Source organism: Marmota marmota, unplaced genomic scaffold (genome assembly GCF_001458135.2).
Source record: "Marmota marmota marmota unplaced genomic scaffold, marMar, whole genome shotgun sequence".
In the NCBI taxonomy this organism is placed as follows: domain Eukaryota; kingdom Metazoa; phylum Chordata; class Mammalia; order Rodentia; family Sciuridae; genus Marmota; species Marmota marmota.
The window spans coordinates 14,573,777-14,589,441 of record NW_025999999.1 but is presented as its reverse complement, the minus strand read 5'-3'; the positions used below and the strand labels follow the sequence as shown (position 1 = coordinate 14,589,441).

The 15,665-nt window shown below is 41.7% G+C and overlaps 1 protein-coding gene across 3 annotated transcripts in view; it reads right to left on the bottom strand.

Moving 5' to 3' along the window:
• Rbm20 (RNA binding motif protein 20) overlaps window positions 1-13,855 on the bottom strand; it is a 185,159-nt gene extending 171,304 nt beyond the window's left edge. Inside the window, exon 1 of one of the 3 annotated variants that reach the window (XM_048807318.1) lies at window positions 13,135-13,855. In XM_048807318.1, the coding sequence (XP_048663275.1) occupies window positions 13,135-13,298 (164 nt within the window). In that variant the 5' untranslated portion in view covers window positions 13,299-13,855. The other 2 variants (XM_048807322.1, XM_048807319.1) reach the window with 2 other exon arrangements.
• Window positions 13,856-15,665: the final 1,810 nt, after the last annotated feature.

The following is a 15,665-nucleotide window of genomic DNA, read 5'->3' as shown; positions in this document are numbered from 1 at the left end:
GGTCCTGGGCTTTTCTTAGTTGGTAGTCTTTTGATGGTTTCTTCTATTTCCTCAATTGATATTGGTCTGTTTAGGTTGTCTATATCCTCCTGACTCAATCTGGGCAGATCATATGACTTAAGAAATTTATCGATGCCTTCACTATCTTCTAATTTATTGGAGTATAAGGATTCAAAATAATTTTTGATTATCTTCTGTATATCTGAAGTGTCTGTTGTGAGCCCCAGCCCTTTTTTATTTTTATTTTTTATTTTATTTTTTAGGGTCTTACTAAGTTGCCCAGGCTGTGCTCAAACTTGCGATTCTCCCACCTCACCCTCCTGAGGAGCCGGAATCACAGGCATAGCGTGGCAGGCCCAGACTTCTGATGTAAGCAACAACACAGGTAGCTTCAAAATCATTGTGCAAAAAGAAAATTTACAGAATGGGAAAAAAATATTTGCAAGCCATATATCTGGTAAGGGGCTGGAATTGAGAATTTATAAAGAACTCTGACAATTCCACAACAAAAATGCAAACAACTCAGTTTAAAAATGGATGACAGACTTGAATAAACATTTCTCCGAAGAAAATACACAAATGGGCAACAAGAACATGAAAAGAAACTCAATGTCATTAATCACTGGTGAAATAAAACCACAAGATACCACTTCATGCCCACTAGGGTGGCAATAATAATAATAATAATAATAATAAAACAAGCGTTAGCAGGGATGTAGAGAAAATAGAATCTTCATTCACTGCTGGAGAAAATATAAAATGGCACAGAGCTTTGGAAGGCAGTTAGAAGCTTCCTCAATAAATTAAACAGAGTTACCTATAACCCACCAGCTCCCCTCCAAGACAGAGTCTCAAAAGAACTAAACACAGATGTTTAAATAAAAACTTACACACAAATGTTCACAGCAGCACAATTCACAATAGTCAAAGGTGGAAACAACCCAAATGTCTACTAATGGGTGAATGGATAAACAAACTGCTACCAATCAACAGAATATTATTCAGCAATAAAGAGGAATCACGTACAGATACACACCACTAAGCAGAAGATGTCAGACAAAAAAGGCCACTTGTTGTGTGATCCCACTTATCTGAAATACCCAGAATAGGCAAGCTCACAGAGACAGAAGTAAATTAGATGTTTTCAGGAGCTGGGGAGAAGATGGGAAGTAACCAATTAATAAGTATGGGTTTTCCTTTTGGGGTGGTAAAACGTACTGAACTAGGTGGTGGTGATGGTGGCCTAGCATTGTGAACGTACTTGACATCACTAGATCACACACTTCAAAATACTAAAAGGTAGACGTTATTGCTACAGTTCCAATGTGGTTTGTCCTCCTAGGATTCATGTGCTAGAAGCTTGGTCTTCAGTGTGGTAGTGTGACTCTGTTGTGCTGATGGAGCTTTAAGAGATGGGGCTTAGTGAAAGGTCATTAGGTTATTAAGATTGCTGCACTCAAAAGAGACTAATATAGTTCCCCTAGGACTTTAGTCCATTCTCCCAAGAACAAGTTGCTATAAACTGAGGTCACCTCACACATTTGCCATCTTCTGTATGCAGGTTTTTCCCTTTCTACTTGTCTGCCCTGTGGTGACATAGCCAAGGCAGCCCTCACCAGAAGCCAAACCAAAGAGGCCTCCAGATCTTGGCCTTTCAGCCTCCAGACCTGTTAGCTAAATAAACCTCTTTTCTTTATAAAGTAACCAGTCTTGGGTATTTTGTTATAGCAACAGAAAATGGACTAACACAGAAAGGTTATATGTATTTTTAATCACAATTTTGTAAAAAAATCCTCCCCAAGGGGCTGGGGATGTGGCTCAAGCTGTAATGCGCTCGCCTGGCATGCACAGGGCACTGGGTTCAATCCTCAGCACCACATAAAAATAAAATAAAGATGTTGTGTCCACCGAAAACTGAAAAATAAATATTAAAAAATTCTCTCTCCTCTCTTCTCTCTCTCTCTTTAAACAAACAAAAAAAATCCTCCCCAAAATTATTATGCTGATTGAAAGAAGCCCGCTTCCCCCCACCCCCAAAAAGTATATGTTTTGATTCATTTTTTTTTAAAGAGAGAGGGAGAGAGAGAGAGAATTTTAATATTTACTTTTTAGTTATCAGCGGACACAACATCTTTGTTTGTATGTGATGCTGAGGATCGAACCCGGGCCACACGCATGCCAGGCGAGCGCACTACCGCTTGAGCCACATCCCCAGCCCTGTTTTGATTCATTTTTATAAAATTCCAGAAAATACAAACTAATCTGTAATGACAGAAAGTAATGGTCAAGGAGAGGAGGGAAGGACAAAGAGCATGAAGAAACTTTGAGGATGGTAGAAAAAATGTTTATTATCTTAATTGTTTGATGACGTGCAGTTTGGTGAACTTCAATTATATCTCTGTAATAACTGAAAAAATTAAAAGTTTGTAAATTATTACTGCGTCTCTGAGTCACAGAATGTTTGCTACTTACAACACATTGAGGAACTCACTGTTTCACTGGCTCTTACTGTAAACCCTTCTGCAGATCAAAAGCAATCAATCTTTTCCTAATTCATTGATTCTCTTCCGTGTGGCTTTTACATACCACGGTTTCTTCAAGCAAAAGAGCACCTGTAACGATGCCTGCAAAGGCAGCTCAAGAAGCTTGCCGGGGCGGAGAGTGACAGAGCTCTGGGTGACCAGGTTTCAACGCAGGAATGCCTCTTGCTATTAATAGGACCCTGAGACACTTTAATCATTGCTGAATCCTGGTTTTCTGAATTGGTTCAAAAATGATCTGGTAGAACTTGGCAGATGCTCACTTTGCAAATCAAACAATCATATCTGTTATTATTTTAGCACATGCTGAGAGGATTATAAGTGTTTATATACTCTCTGTGAGCATCAAATTCAGGTCTGGCCTAACATGCATAACAAGCAAAGTAAGACCGTGAATCAAATGCCAGAGTCGGATTTGCTCATGGAATTTAAATTGGGATATGGATTTCACTTTAAACTAAAAGGCACACTTAAAGCTAAAAAGAAGAAAAGAGGAAAAAAATTTTCATTGGATTGCTTAGTTTGTCTCAAATTAAACTTGACCTACTTCAAATTTGTTTTAACTATTTTTTCCTGTCTTTTCTTCATGATAGATTTTCTATAAATTCTCTTAAGGAAAGATATTTACATAGAAATGAATTTACATAACAATCTCCATTCCTAGCCCAGCTCCACCAGTTTTTTTAATAAATACTATTTTCTTAGCTTTTCTGAGTCCTTGTAGAGTTGGGGCTCCGTTTCCTCATCTGTAAAATGGGAAGAATAACAGCACTTCATAGATTATTGTTGGATTAAATCGCCAAGTTAGATTAAACACACGTAGAGTGCTTAGAATGGGAGCTGGCACACAGGAAGCACTCAGCAAAAGGTTAGTTGCTATTTACTATGGTTCCCTTTTGCAGATAAGAACACCGAGGCTCCCGGTTGGTAGAGGCAAAGCTGAATCTAGAGCACAGAGCAGCAGGAACCTGCTCCTGATTCCTTTTGCCACTCCACACCACTTTCCCAACTCGGTCACATTTTGTGTATGAAAATAAGAATACCAAAGGGGAACAGGCAAAAATAGATGTGTAACTTAAATCTAAAAAGCATGAATAAACTGCTACTCACCGACCGGCTCCCGGACTTGCTGGTTGAGGCCGCCAGGGGCAGGTCATCAGTCATTTTTAAAGTCAGGTTCATATAGTGCTCTTGAAAAGGGAGATAAAAGATTTCTACAAGGAAACCCAACACTGCTTCAAGAAGATGCCCCCAAAATCTCATGAGCTACTAAAAAATACACTAGCACCACTTCCTGCCATTAAAAGGGATTTACAGTCACCCTGTACGGACATTAAAACAGCTCTGCAGCTTCCTACAGGAGCTAAGTGGGAAGTGGCTGGCCCATCAGTTGAGCCTCTTCAAGTCAGAAATGGAAAAATCTAGAGACTCAAGCTAATATCTACAGGCGGGTAGAATGCAAACATATTTGCAAGGCTGTTCAATTTAAACTATAAATCCAAATTCATCTATTCTAAGGTGATATTTATCGATCTTTCTAGTTCCACATGTTACATTGGAAGTGTTTTTTTTTTAATTTGGTCCAATTAAAAGAAAAAAAAAAAACACTAGAAAGTTTGTTGGGAAACAGAATATCCACAGGCTTCAGAGTACCACCCCACAGACCACTTACAATCACAGAGAAAAATGTCCCTTTACAATGGAGAGAGCAGGGGATTACCCTGTTAACCAGGGATCACACTCAGATGTACATCACCCGTGGTGCATCACTGCCAAAGCGCCACCCTGAACCTGGATAAGGAAACAACAGACTCCAGATCGCTGTGCATGCTGTGGGACAACTGGCTGCAATCTCTGACGTCTTCACAAAGAGGTGGATGCATCTGATAGGTAAAAGAAAGAGATTTCTGGAATAAAGGCCCTGAGGAACCGAATGGGGGGTGAGACTCCTGTCAAGACAGACTTTGTTCTGAAAATTCAGAAAAAGTTAAAAATCTAGCGTTTGTTAGCTAAAATTTAAATGAGACTAGTTTCCTCCGATATAACAACATCATTATGTAACTCACTTTCAAATAGTTCAGGGGAAGAAATAGGAGAGAGAATGCCCAAGAGCAAACAAGAACGCAAGTGTCGCTCTCTAAAAGGAAGGTATAATACAGTCAAAATTGCACCCTTGGTGGAAACCCATTCAAAGCAGAGTGAGTGACGGACAGGGTGACAGAAACAATAACAGGCATTCCTGTCGCTGGCTCGGGACTGAGAAGTAAATGTGTTTTACTCCCTTTAATGTAAATATTAGGTATGTGGTTATACTTTAAAAGGTTCGTATCTCCACCATAGTTTCAAGGGTGTCGAGAGGATGCTTCTGTGTATGAAAGGAAAGCAGATCTTGGCTTTTTCCCTATTAAGGCCCAGAATAAAGTAACCTTGAACCACGATGAGCCGAGGAGAAAATGTGATGCTCAGCTTCTGTTTGGCAGGAAGACAGAGCATGAGATGCCCTGAAGAGACCCGGGATCCTGCCACGTGGGGGCAGGAGCACAGCACAGTGAGGACATGACACACCCAAGGGTGCTCTTCTCAGTCATGCAGGGCGCATGAGCAGATGAGAGTCTGAAGATAAATGATTAACTTACAAATGGCCTTCACTTCTCTCTCCTCCATTTCCAGGCAGACAAAGGAGAGCCTAGCAGAAAACATAACAGATGAGAAGCTGGGGATGCTCGTCTCAGCCTGAACACTGTGTGACTTTAAACAGTTCAGCTGGCCTCTCTGATGTTCATTTGCCTTACTTAGAAAACCAGGAGGGTGGGCTAAAACAGCTCTCAGAGGCCTTCCAAGATGCTAAAGGGTAGCACTATGTTGAAGACAGTGCGGTACCAATGTGAAATGTCTACTCTGTTTTGTTTAAACATAGAAGTATTTTTTTTCTGATTGCAATAACATGCAATGAAAAAAAAAAAAAAATATATATATATATATATATATGGAAGAAAATAAGACAAACCACTACATTGCACCACCCAGAGTTAGAACCATGGTCCACATTTTTATATTTGTTCTATAGCTACTTTTCCAAGCTTGAAAGTGCTAACACATACACTCATACACATTTTTTTAAAAACGAACACAAAATCCTTGAATACGTTCTGTGTGTAGTTGTTTTTAGTTAACAATAGTATATGGTCCTCTCTTCATATCAATAAAAGTTAACTTTTATTGATATGAATCAATAAAATCATTCTAGTGGCTAACTGGTACATGATATTGTACAGACACCGTTTATTTTCCCAACTGAGAAATATTTAGGTGGTTTCCAATTTTTTGCTCTTCTAGACAATGTTGCCATAAATATCCTTCCATATTTATGTCCTCATTTCTGTACATTACTTAAAGTCTGTATGTCAAGATTTAATCACACAACTAGTTTCCCTTCTCAGGCAAGGTTTAAAAAATATCTTAATGTCAAATAACTTTTCTCTATTCCCTGCTAGCTGGGGAGCACACAGCTCTGGCCGGGACACCCCTGTCCTTCAGAAGCTCTGGAAACATTCCTTTGGTCTCTTGATTCAGTGAGCCCACATTAAACCTGAGGCCCAGCTTTGGGATAAACACAATATCTGCAAGACAGAAAAGAGTTTTCAGGGCCACTTTAGGCAAGTGCAAGTGCCACTTTTGTCAGCAAACGCCACTGTTTTTGGAGTTCAGGCTCAGCCAGGATCCTATCACACTTGGTGGCTTGTACATTTACATTTCTGCCTTTAAAGTTGATTAATTTCGCCAAATACATTCCCGCCTGCCCATAATTCATCCAATTCAGATACATGAAAATCACTGGATCTGTCTGCTAAATTGAACACTGTATTGTTTTTATAAACCCAAGGATTTACTTTAACATTGCAAAATGAGCAATACTCCAAAATAATTGTTTTATACTTCCCATTATAAAGATTAGAAAACCATTTCAAATGCCTCTTTTCACTGACATTATCATCTACTCTTCTGACTTTAAATCATGTCCCCGATCCAAATACTCTTTGCAAATCCTGGAGAAAGTATTTAATTCTTCTTCTGGCGGTTGTTTTCATGGGTGGTCAATGTCACAAACATGTACCTACACCCATGGCTGGAATTAAACTGCCGAGAATCATATTCTCTGTCACAGGGGGAGGGATGCAAAGAAAGCCATTCTTCATTGATGATCACTCAGCAATTCTCCTGAACACTCACCTCATTTGAGTTTTGGAAGAGGTTACCATCCATCATTTCCAACCCCTGGAGAGGCTGGATTAAGAAGGTTAATTTGGCTTGTCCAGGTCACCCACTCTCAGTCCAGGGTTTTTCCCTCTCTGACCCTCCTTGCCAGAAACTGAATAATTAATTTAAAGCGAAGACACTCATTTTATACTCAATAATGTCAGGCAGATCCTAAATTGTTTTGTTTAATCATGAACTCATAATAAGCCTCCCCCTAACCCCCCCCCCCCAAAAAAAAGGGAGAGAGAGAAATTAAAGCATGCTTAAAATATAATTTTATACCTTGTGTTCTCCCAACCCTGAAGGTCAGGTTTAAGGATTAGTCTAACAAAACTCAAAAACACCTTTTGGGAAAGAGCCTACAGGAAAGTTGCAAAACTGAGAATTATTAAAGGTGTCCAGAAAAGCCTCTAGTGCAGTTTTCCAGGTTGGAACACAGAGAAAAGTGACAACCGGGAGCTGACAGGTCATTAGTGTGACCAAGAGAAAGCAGGTGCAAAAAAAAAAAAAAAAAAAAAGTCAGCCACAGATGGCCCTGGTGCATCCTTAAAGCACATCCCACATAAAAGTCAAGAAAAGCGGCATGAAAACCATCTCCATGGGGTGATAACCCCCCTACACACATGCATGGCGCCCAGTCTTCTGTCTCTGAACACATGGGAAGATTTATTCTGCAAACTGAGCTGCAGATTAACACGTCCTCAAGCAAGTTGCCTTGCTGCTCTCTTTTTGCCCATAAAGTACAATAGCGTTTACATGTGCCATCTCCCCTACAGATATGCTGTCAGCAAGTTGGAAAACTGGCCTTGTAAACCATCAGGGGATTGACTTATAAAATCCAGCAGGAGTTGTAGGAAAGAGGGGGATCGATTAATTCGACTGTAACTCCCACCACTGTAAAGACCTTAGCGTATTAGATGGATAGTTGCAACATAGCAGAAACACGGGAACAAAAATAGTTGGGGGAGGGTGCAGGCAGGGTCTTTCTCTTCCACCTCCTCCTCAAACAGCTGGCAATGATGACTGGTCCCCAAACTTGTCAAAGACTGAAACTTTGTACAACTCCTCAGTTGGGTGGGATTTTAAACAGCGACCACCCATTGAGCCTATGTGTGATATTAAAAACCAAACTCACATTCCTGATTCAAAATGTGCCTTCCTAATTAGAAGCAGGATTTCCCCATCTACCCACCGGTGGGAAAGAGCGATATGAACACTATGAGCATGCAGGATAACATGTATTACCAAGATCAGGGAAGGTTCATTAACCAGGAAAGGAAGAGCCACGGTCTCTTTCCTACAAATTTACCCTCCTTGCTTTAATTCTGGAATTCATCTTACTTTTGGCAAAACTTTTCAACACTCAGTTCTAAAACAATGCAACCAGACCTTCACACCCACCATGGATTCACAGCAACTATCCCTGTTAAAATATACAAAAGAATATTAGGTCATCCCAAACTAAGTCATTACTGTGGCCGGAAATTAAAATCCCATTAAGTAGCATTTTGTGGTACAGGAAGATTGAGTCAAGCCTTTGTCTGGCCGGGGAACAGGGCTCACGAAGAGACAGGGGATCCTGCTTCCGAACTCTTCTACCTCATTTATTTCCAGTCTTAATTTCCATGTTTAGTTTAGAGCATCTTAAGTTCGGTCCTTTGGTTAGACTTTGCATATTTTTGTTTACCAAAGCTGTGAATTGAGCTATCTCCATTTGTTTACTTGAAACCTGGCTGTCGGGCAGGGAAGAAATATTAGTTTAAACTGAAGTTAAGAACCTACAGTCACAAGAAAAATAAATCAAGGGGAGAGAGAAACTGGATAATGTGGGATCGTTTCACTGTGAGCCAATCCTGGTTGCGGACTTTTCCCCCCTGGTGACTATCAGGATAGGCAAAAAAAACAATCTTAAACAGATCAGAATTCACATGCCAAGGAACAACTTTTGACTTTTTAAATTATCAATTTGATAAACTGCTAGAAGGAGGCAGCATAGGAAGTTGACAGAACAATAAAAGAGGAAATCAAAATTTTCTTTTTTTTCCTCCTGTAGCACTGGGGTTAGAACTGCTCTGTGTGCACCATATATAGAGACATTTACTGTGACTAATGGGAATAATGTACTACATTTCATAATACTGATCTCTTGGGCAATTTGAGAAAAACTCATAATTGGAAAGCTATATGCACTATCTAAAAATACTTATCGCAACAAACCCTCCAGCAAAATTTCTTTAAAAAAAAATACATGAAAGAGGCCTTCAAGGGAAGCAAATAAATTTTTCAGAATACTAAGAAAAAGCCCACCCTCCCTCCTCCCATTTCAGTAAACACTTAATCCTCTCAGATGTTTTCCCCTGCAGAATGCTTGTGCAGTTTAAGATGGTGTTTAAAATTTTCAAAATTCCTTCTACAAGTGTATTCCTATTTCCCCTTAGAAAGGAGAGGCAGGGGGCTCAAACTGATGTTAGAAACTGGCACAGATGTTAGAAATTCTATCCTCTTTCCAGAAAAGGACCAAATATGAGCGTGAGGTAATATCCCTTTTTAGCAAATTCTTATTCCTTCTCTCTGGTTCTGGATGTAATTGTCAGTATGTCCATCAAGGTGAGTGGACATCACCCCTAATAGTTATATGGAAATCCCTCTGAATGCAGGATGTTTGTAAAATTATCTGAAATCAGAGTTGCTATTTGTAACATTTTCTATTTTGTGTCAGGGAAGTGCTCTGCAGACAGCAACAATCTAACGCTATGTAGAATTTCATAGTTGATTTTGTGGCTTCAAAAAAAAAAAAAAAAAAAAACAACACTAGCACACAGGTGATACTATCTACCAAATGCTAAACCAAAACTTTTTCTATTTTTATAATTGTTTATTTGCTTATAAAAATTATGTGGAAAGGAAAAAAAATAAGTCATCTGTGCTCAAATATGCAATCTAATGCCATCAATGAATCAGGAATACATTGCCTGCAAATCAAATAATTTAGGAAAATCACTTATGTGGTTCACTTCATAAAAGGTGTGTGTGCTTAATTTTCAGCATGATTACTGGCACACTTTGTAGTCCTGTCTTGACAGCTGACTTCAACATTTCACACAGAATTGAATGACTCTGTTTCCATTTCAATAAATATTTTAAAACTTGCAATCTGAAATGTAAATACCTGGTGCTCCTCAAGATTAATAAGTGATTTCCTATAGATTAGGGTTAAATTTGCTTTTAAAGCACACAATTCAAGTAAAATCATTTTGGAAGTAAAACATCATTAATGTTTGAAGAGATACATCCTTATAAAATACCAACAAACACCAATGTTTAATCTTACCTCTGCTAGCATGGAAAATATATAATTTTTAAATCCTCCATTCTAATTTTCTAAACTCATCCCAAATCTCCTCCTAAGCTCTAATTTCCTGATGCCCAAACAGCTCAATAAAAGGTTTTACATTATCTACAATAATACCTCCAGACTGGCAATTTGGAGTATACATATTTCAAGTAAAAATTGTACAAGATGTTAGTCATGTATGTCTATAATCTGGTGGATAATCTTTACAGGTATGCTAATTTTAATTAAGGGTCAGTTATTCCTCAACCAAAGCTAGGAATGCAATGGGTACATATAATCCTTAACTGAAACTAAGAATGCAATGATAAAAAAACTGAATATTCCTGATTAGAAAAGCACCTTGCAGAAATTCACTGCAGATGCAATCTTCATAAGCACTGAGACTGACTTTAGTAAAACAAACACCCAAACCAGTCTCATTATTCACCGTGGTATCTGTTTAGCTGCTTACGTTAGGTATTCGGGCAGTTCTCTTAAAACCAAATACAATGCACCTGGACAGGAATCGTTTTTTTTATTACGATCGTTACAGTGTTTTTACCAAAGTCATTGACTTCACCCCAAATGAAAGCCATTACTAATAAAAAACAGCATAGCAGACCTTAAGAAGTGAAAAAGACTCTTGTAATCCTTAAACGCTATGTATACTACATGAAGATTGATGTGTCCATCATTTTGAAAGAGATCAAAACTTCTCCTCTTACACATTACATAATGACTGAAACAACTAGAAAAATTAGTGATTCCTAATAATATTTAATATATGTTTCACTAGAAAAGAACTTCATCCAAAGCTTTAGCTCATGAAAATCTCTAAACCCAGAGGCGGACAACTCATTTTGCCGCTGAGGACAGTCTCCCCGCTACATTTTCTCAAAGATGGCTGGTGCAAACGGCACCTCATAACTACATAAAAATGGTTGCTCAGATTAAATTATGCAAACGTGGTTTCAAAATAAGCTACTCAAGTTTCAGCGCATTAAAGATGGACCTGCAAAGCATTTGCCATGTTGCGCCTGGTTCCAGCGGAATTTCAATGGGTACCGAGGGGAGCACAAGCCCCAAATCATCCTTATAAAGAAAGACTCTGAAACATAAGCCCCCGAACATCAAATCCCATGGGCACATTCACTGGCCTTGAACACCAATCTGTCACCAATGCAAAACAAGACAGAGCCCTAAGGAGCTCCTTCCGATCTCCATCCTGGACTGGAAGCAAAGGGAGCCATCTTTGAAAAGCTCAGTTCTATCTTTTAAAATAAGAGAGTCCAGAGATAGAGTTTTCTAAATGGGGGAGAAATTTTTTTTATAGGAAGAAATTAAAATCTATGTTAAATTCCACAAAATGGCATTTATTTTCTATCTTGCATCATTTCATAATCAGACACCCATCTACAAAGATTTTTCTGTGAATATAAAGTTCCTAGTTTTCTCCTACTTAAAAACAAGTGATAGAAAAATCCAGGGTAATTACAATACCAAAGTAATATCCATGAGCTCCCTTTGTAATTTCAAGGCACAAGGCAGTGGCTGGGTGAGAAGCACATCGAATGTTTCCAAATTAATGATTGGTCAAAGTAGATTTGTTTTCAGTAAGTAGAATTTATATTTTTAATAGTTCTTTTTTCTCTCTTGGTTTATATTTATCTTAAGGACTAAAGAGCTATGTCAAGTAATGAGTTACATAAACCATCAATCATATTTAGTGTTAGCTGAAATAATTTGCAAAGTAACAACAACATGAAATATTTCCATTTTAAATAGTTGGAAACTGTTAGTGGTTGAAAGTTATATAAAATAGCAAGTTTTTAAAGCAAAAAGCTTTAAAAATTAAAGGAGCTTTAATATTCCAGCCAATAGATAGGGAACCATTTTGTCCTGAAATATGAAACCAGCATTATTGATGTCAAACTTGAATTTTCACTCTATTACATAAGTCAGTTTTCAAGACCATAAATATTTCACTGCTATTTGCTTCCCCTTACACCCCTCACTGGTTACATCTCTTGCTACATTTTAATCAGTTTAGGCAATTCCCAGCATCAATACAGCTCCATATGCTCTGCTCCATGCGACAGGTTTTTACTGTACTTTTTGCAATTATTGAGTTTCGCTTAGTTTCCCCAAAGCGCTCACCATTCACTTTCCTACGCTTCTTAAACTAGTATTGAGGACATCGTCACTAGCTAACTAAACTTTTATGAAAATAAAGATCCTTCAAATAAACCAGCATTCTAGGCCTGGAACTGTCAAAATCTCGAGAGAAGGAAGAAAACAAAACACACCATTTTTACTTTACGTTTCCCAAATGGGCTGAAAGAGCTTCTCAGAACCCCCTGACCATCCCAACCTACTCACGCATTGGGACGACATTGAAATTCACGACCCAAGTCGCACAGTTCACCTGAGTCACAAGAGGGTAATATTAATGGAAAACTGTTTTGCGGCCCAGAGCCCTTCTCAAGGCCCTTCTTGAAAAGTGTCTACACTCCGGGGCAAAGCCAAATAAGTTGTTTACAAACCCTGGTCTCCTTTCCCACCCCAAAGTCACTGGTTGACTCCAGGCCACCATTAAGGGTGGTTTCGTTCGTAAAAGCATTTCACTTCCACACCCTCACGCGCGGGCACACTCACGCTCAACTCCCCATACATTCCAGAGGCCTCTGAGGACCAGAAAGATGAAAAACAGTCCCTGGGCCATTTTCCCCCAATTTGAACTACTTTAGTTCAAAATAGTCAAGTAACATCGCCGAAAAGAGAGGGGATAAAGAAAAACAAAAGTATTTCCCCCAAATAACTTTGCTCCTTTCTCCCCAACCTCACAGCCAGCCAGAATGGCACCCTATAGAGCGAGCTAGAAAACTTCAAACGCAAGGGGGCCACGCGAGGTTCAGCAGGGACCCGAGATGAAGCCACAAAGAGGGTGCCCCCGGCGGGTCCCAAGCGCACCAACCGTCCCGGCTCCCTTCTCCCTTCTCTTACTTTTGGATGATCTGGGGTAGGCTGGCTTGGGGAAGCGGCTGCATCCCTCGCGGGCCCGGGGGCGCCGAGGACGCCTGGGCACCCGGCACAACGCAGGCATCTCTGTCCGGTTGTTCCGGACCGCTGGGGTCCGCGTCCTGGCTCATGGGTGCTGCCAGCACCATGCGGGGCGAGACCCACCCGGGCTCGCGGCGAGGGAACGCGAGAGAGGGGCGGTCCCAGGGCACGGGCGCTCTCTGGCCGGGGTCCCCGTGCCTAGTCCCCTTGTCCTTTTCGGTGGCGCGGGGAGGAGACGAGAGGGGAGGGGAGGAGGCAGTCCCGGCGGCGCCGCCTCCTCCGCCTCCCGCCGCTCCCGCTCGGCCGGCCGTGCCAAGCGGGGGCGGGGGACAGGGGGCGTCTCCAGGCCCGCGGGAGCTGCTTGGCGGCCAGGGGCCGCTGGACGCTGGGGTGGCCGGAGAAGCTCAACCCGCTAACTCTAGGCTCAGCGATCTGGGAGAGAGCGCGGCGAGCGCCACCCGCCACCTTGCGCCCTCCGGTCCCGAGCCTGGTGCTCCGCAGCGCAGCCCACGGCGTGAGAAGGCGAAACGCACTCCAGCCAGCGGCCCGCCGCCGCGCTCTCGCTTCTCCCGGGAGTAGCGAGGCCTCCCGGTTGTCCCTGGGAACGGCGCGCGAGGCCTGGCACCCCTCTGGCCAAGCGGAGTGGACTGAGGCCCGGGGCGTCCGCGCGCATCGCTGATGCGCTGGGCTTGGCATCTTCCCGCGCGGCTGGACTCCCGCCAGCGCCACTCGCATTTGAGGGACTGGGACTTCTTAAAATAACTATCCGGACCCTCTCCCAGGCCGGTGGGATCTGTAACCTCAGGTCTTAGATGACCAGGCCCCGAGGGCTCTCCAAATTGGCAATTCCAGCTGCTCATTTCAGGGGTCCCCAGAAGCAACCGTAGTGGCTGTCGTGGATGTCCTCGTTTCTTTTTCTCTTCACTGAAAACATCCCGCAAGCGCAAAACCAAAATCAAGCAGACGTTCTATACTTGATACTTATTGGCCAAATCTCAGTGGGAACATAAAAGTTGTCGAGGAGAGCGTTCTCAGACGTCGTGCGTCCACCATCACCGCCTCTGAACTTATGTTAGTTGCTCAGGAACCCTGGTGCGCACGTCCACCTGTGCACCCGAATGCTCAGCTGTAGGCGTGGACAACGTGCGCCTTTAAAGGCCCCGGAGCCACCCCGCAAGTGCAGCTTAATATCCTTGGGCTCCGGTGTGTGCTTGAGGAAGCACCTGGTCCCGCAGAAACGTCTAGTAGCTGGACAAAGACCAGGGAAAGTGGCCTTCTATAGGCTTCTTACTGGCCGTCGTACTCACAGACGTTACTACCCCGACGCGCAACCCCGGGCAGCGGAGAAAAGCATGTCGCGCTACCCGGGAAGCCAGAGTGCACACCGGGCGGCCCCACGGCCTAGAAAGGAGTTTGCTGGGGTGCTGAAGCAATGTCGCCATCATCCCATCGCCACGAAAAGGGAAATTCTGGAGATTAGTCTCAGACCCAGCAACTATTGAATTCCCAGAGGAATGTTTCCTCGGCTCTGCTGGAACTTCCAATCCAGCCTCAAGAAGCTATGCCTGCTCCTCTTCATCTCTGCCATCCTACCTGGGTCTCTGTGACATTCTCCTCCTCTCTCTCTCTTCCCTTCCTTCCCTCACCTTTTTCTCCCTCCTCTGACAAGTAAATTTATAGTATCAATTCTTTATATTCATGAAGATCAGATCACAGTTCAGAAAATTGAGTCTCACCCTCACCCTCAAAACAAAAACAAACAAACAAATCTCAAGTGAATAGGGATTGATGGCTGTTCCCGTTTTACAAGTGAGGAGGTCGGGGCGATTTGTCCAAGGAGGGGCTGAGGTGTAGGAACAAAAGTGTTGTCTGGTTTCCTGAATGTTTGGTTCTTCTGTTGTCTTCAATTTCTATTGCTAAGTCTTGACTAAGATTTCCATAAAACCCCATATTCGACCTCCACCCCCTCGATTTCCTACGTGGAAAGATATTACCTGAAAAGAGCAATGCAACTCTTCCAAAAAATAAAATCAATTCTTTTTTATATGTTTGCGTTGAAATCTCCCTCTGAGAATACTTGAAAACCTCTGAGCAAAGGGCTTTGTAGTCACCAAGACCTGATTTTGAGTCCAGACTCTGCAATTTACCAGTGTCAATTACCAAATACTAAGCAAATTGGGAATAAGGAGACCCTAGCTCCAGAGTCTCCGGTAGGAGTAGGGGTGATGCATCTTCCCTATGTGATGCAAGAGGTGTTCCATGTAGCACTCATTACAGGAATGATTCTATATATTACACTCTTGTAGCCAAATAGAACAATAGATTTCAAATTCCAGGAAGCTGAGTGTCCAGAAGATTATTAAGTCTAACTAACATTTTTGCAGGGAATATTATATTCTTTACAATTATCAATTTTTAATTTAATTCAATTTTTTACTATGCCAAGATTAAACCCAGGGTGGCTTCGCCACTGG